Here is a 3,765-nt window from a genome sequence, read left to right as displayed (position 1 = left end):
GACACCGGTGAAAGCTGGCCCGCAGCCAGACACCGATGAAAGATGGCTGGCCGCCGGACACCGGTGAAAGCTGGCCGGCCACCGGGCACTAGTGAAAGCTGGCCCGCTGCCAGACACCGGTGAAAGCTGGCCGACCGTCGGACACCAGTGAAAGCTGGTCGGCCGCCGGACATCAGTGAAAGCTGGTCGGCTGCCGGACACCGGTCGGCTGCCGGGCACCAGTGAAAGCTGGTCGGCTGCCGGGCACCGGTGAAAGCTGGTCGGCTGCCGGACACCGGTGAAAGCTGGTCGGCTGCCGGACACCGGTGAAAGCTGGCCCACCGCCGGACACAGTGACAGCTAGCCAGTAGCCAGTGAAAGCTGGCCTGTCTTCAGACACCGGTGACAGCTGGCCAGTCCCCAGCCTGCTGACAGCTGGCCCAATGCAGTTGCCGGTGCCCTGCGGTACGGTAGCAGCTGGCATTGAAGGAGAATGTCAGGCTGTGGCTGTAGCTCAGTGAGTGTGAGGATCCCAGGGGGTGGGGCTGGGCTGCAGACTGGCAGCGAGGGGGCAGCTCTGGGCTGAGGCATAGCGGGAATCAGAGACTTCAGCTCCCCAGGCAGGGCAGGCAGCACAGGGCAGGCCGGGGCCCGGCACCGACAAACACCATGAATCCCAAGCCCAGCATTCAGTAATGGAGCCGCATCAGGTGAAGAGGCCGCGACTGGAGGCCCGGGAGAGGCCGGGGCTGGAGGCCCGGGAGAGGCCGCGGCTGGAGCCCCGGGAGTGGCCGGGGGTCGAGGCGGAGGCCCGGGAGAGGCCGCGGCTGGAGCCCCGGGAGTGGCCGGGGACCGAGGCCGAGGCCCGGGAGTGGCAGGGCGCCGAGGCGGAGGCCCGAGACCGCCAGGACGGCGCTTATTTCCACTCGTACTCGGATGTGTCCATCCATGAGGAGATGATCGCGGACTCGGCCCGGACCGGCTGTTACCGCCGGGCTCTGCAGCAGGGTTACTGGGGGAGGGGGGCGGCTAGGCCCGGGCCGCAGCCTGGGGCTGGAGTTGGGCTGCTGCAGGGCCGCACGGTGCTGGACGTGGGCGCGGGCACGGGGATCCTCAGCGTCTTCTGCGCGCAGGCGGGAGCGGCGCGCGTGTACGCGGCGGAGGCGAGCGTGGTCATGGCGGAGCGGGCACGGGAGGTATTCGAGGCCAATGGGCTGAGTGGCCGCATCTCGGTGCTGAGGGGCCGGGTGGAGGAGGCTAGGCTGCCCGAGAGGGTGGACGCCATCGTCAGCGAGTGGATGGGCTACGGCCTCATGTACGAGTCGATGCTCCGCAGCGTGCTCCATGCCCGGGACCACTGGCTCAAACCGGGCGGCCTGCTCTTCCCCTGCCAGGCCGAGCTCTTCATCGCTCCGGTCAACGACCCAGCCCTTCAGGAACGCCTATCCTTCTGGGCTGGGGTCAAGGAGCAGCACGGGGTGGACATGGCCTGCATGGCCGCCTTCGCCCGCCGCTGCCTCATGAACGACGAGATGGCAGTGGGCGCCTTGCACGGCGAGGATGTCCTGGCCCGGCCCTCCATGTTCGCCACCATCAACCTCTACACAGTCACTGAGCAGCAGCTCGGGAGGCTGGGTGGCCTCTTCACCACCTCCTCGTTCGGCATCGCTACCATGCATGCCTTCGCCATCTGGTTTTCCGTTATCTTCCCCACTTCTGCACGCTCAGACAGTGCCAGTGACAACCATGCAACCACTTCCACTGTTGATGGCCGTCAAGCTTCTAGGCACAAAGACGATGGTCAGTTTGAAACCAGTACCAACAGCGATGGTCGTCGTGCATCCACTGCTTTTGCTTCCTCTGTACCCAGTGCTTACACTGTCAATCCCACTGCCAGCAGCCACTGTACAGTCACAGCCAATGGTGGCAACCTTCAAACATTTAATCGTTGTGCTGACAGCCATGTGGCATTTGATGCTAATGCTGATGAATGCGAGCCAGTTGTCTTGTCTACTTCACCCTTTGCAGAGGAAACCCATTGGAAACAGTCCTTGCTTTATCTGGATGAGCCTGTCCAAGTATTCCAGGACACTGTGATAAAAGGAAAAATAACTCTAACTCCGGCAGAAGATAACCCAAGACATCTCCGGGTAGCCTTGATTTACGAGATTGGCGATAGTGGGAAACAAACGAAAATATTCAAAATGGGGGAGGATTTCTCTTCTTATGATTGAAAAGACTTAATTGGTGCCTGCGCAAATGTGGATTCTTCAGTGCCTGAACATTTCCACCGGACACTTTTTCACCATTTGGTTCCCAATTGTTTCCAAACATGATTGCACTGACTCAAATGTCCCATGAAAGACTCATTGTGAGAAAACTGCCTTAACTCAACAAACCCATCCAGACAGCTACAGGAAGGAATAGCCAAGTCAAAAAATAAACCTTAGAACTCTGAAGTATCATTGATTTGCTGGATTGGGGATTCTGGGGACAAAACCAAAATAGTTCAGAATGAAGGAAGGATTCCTGTTTTTGAATGAGTTGCCGTTCATGTATGTGTATTTTTGTTAATTTTAATAACTTAATGGACAAGCTTGTTTTGGTTTGTCGTTCTAATGTATCCCATACTGTAATATGTGTGAATTTTTGCGCTAGTTTCCATTTTGTTTTTCACAGTAAATTGCTAGTTGCTTAAATCTCAGAGGCGTACTGGCGTTGAAACAGATTCTGGTGACATTCATGCAGACCAAGAAGTAACTAATCTTAATTCCTGGTCAGTGCTGCTTTAGCTGACCTATGTCACAGTGTTGGCCTAAGTATCTTTGTGAAGGGGAAAATTTAGCCATGTTTTATATGAAAAAAGTAAGGACACGTGGGATTTTCCAAAACAATGACATCATTTGTGAAATTGGGTTTTTACTTGAAGCATCAACTTCTATTTTCAAATGCTGACTGACTTGTGCATTTGCAGTTTCTTGTTCATTACAAAAGACCACTGTTGTCATTCTAGCCTTGGCTGCAATTCGTTTGGATTTTTAAAAAATCAATAGATTTTCAGTTTAATTACAGTTTTAAGCTTTTCGTAACTAATTATCCTTCTCTACGCATTTTTGACCTCGCTTCCAAATAGCATATCAAAAGTAACATGAAAATAATATAAAACCTCTCCACTGAGTGTGCTGTGAGTGTGCTATGATGGCAGAGATTCATGAATCGAGGTCTAAACCCTCGATAGTAATGCTGTTACAGAGTCAACTTACCATATCTGGACTTATGTGTAATTGTTCATGTATGAAGCAGGTCAAAGCAGTAAGTGTCACTGCTAGTGTTTTACATTGTACCAAATTTGATCATAATTTGTATTTTGTTTAATTTTTTGAATGAACACATACTATTTATTTATAAAACATAATAAGTTGCTGTTTATTTTTCTTCATAGGTATTTGCTTAATTGTGTTCAGGGGCAGCAGGCGGTAAAGAAGGCAAATGGTATGCTGGCCTTCATAGCGAGCGCATTCGAGTACAGGAGCAGGGATGTTTTGTTGTAATTATACATAGCCTTGGTGAGACTACACCTGGAATATTGTGTGCAGTTTTGGTCTCCTTATTGAGGAGGGATAGAATCCCTACAGTGCAGAAGGAGGCTATTCGGCCCATGCACTGATCCTCTGAAAGAGCACCCTATCTAGGCCCAGTCCCCCACCCTATCCCCGTAACCCCACCTAACCGGCACATCTTTGCACACTAAGTGGCAATTTTGGCAGGACCAATCCATCTAACTGG

At 53.0% G+C, this 3,765-nt stretch overlaps 1 protein-coding gene across 1 annotated transcript; it reads left to right on the top strand.

Moving 5' to 3' along the window:
* Positions 1-490: 490 nt before the first annotated feature.
* Positions 491-3,397, top strand: LOC140386651 (protein arginine N-methyltransferase 6-like). The gene has a single exon (XM_072469163.1). The coding sequence runs from the start codon at positions 675-677 to the stop codon at positions 2,211-2,213; it is 1,539 nt and encodes a 512-aa protein (XP_072325264.1). The 5' UTR covers positions 491-674; the 3' UTR covers positions 2,214-3,397.
* Positions 3,398-3,765: the final 368 nt, after the last annotated feature.

The sequence above is a fragment of the Scyliorhinus torazame genome, chromosome 12 (genome assembly GCF_047496885.1).
Source record: "Scyliorhinus torazame isolate Kashiwa2021f chromosome 12, sScyTor2.1, whole genome shotgun sequence".
In the NCBI taxonomy this organism is placed as follows: domain Eukaryota; kingdom Metazoa; phylum Chordata; class Chondrichthyes; order Carcharhiniformes; family Scyliorhinidae; genus Scyliorhinus; species Scyliorhinus torazame.
Note: the sequence above shows the minus strand (reverse complement) of the source record. Positions and strands in the feature narration are given on the sequence as shown.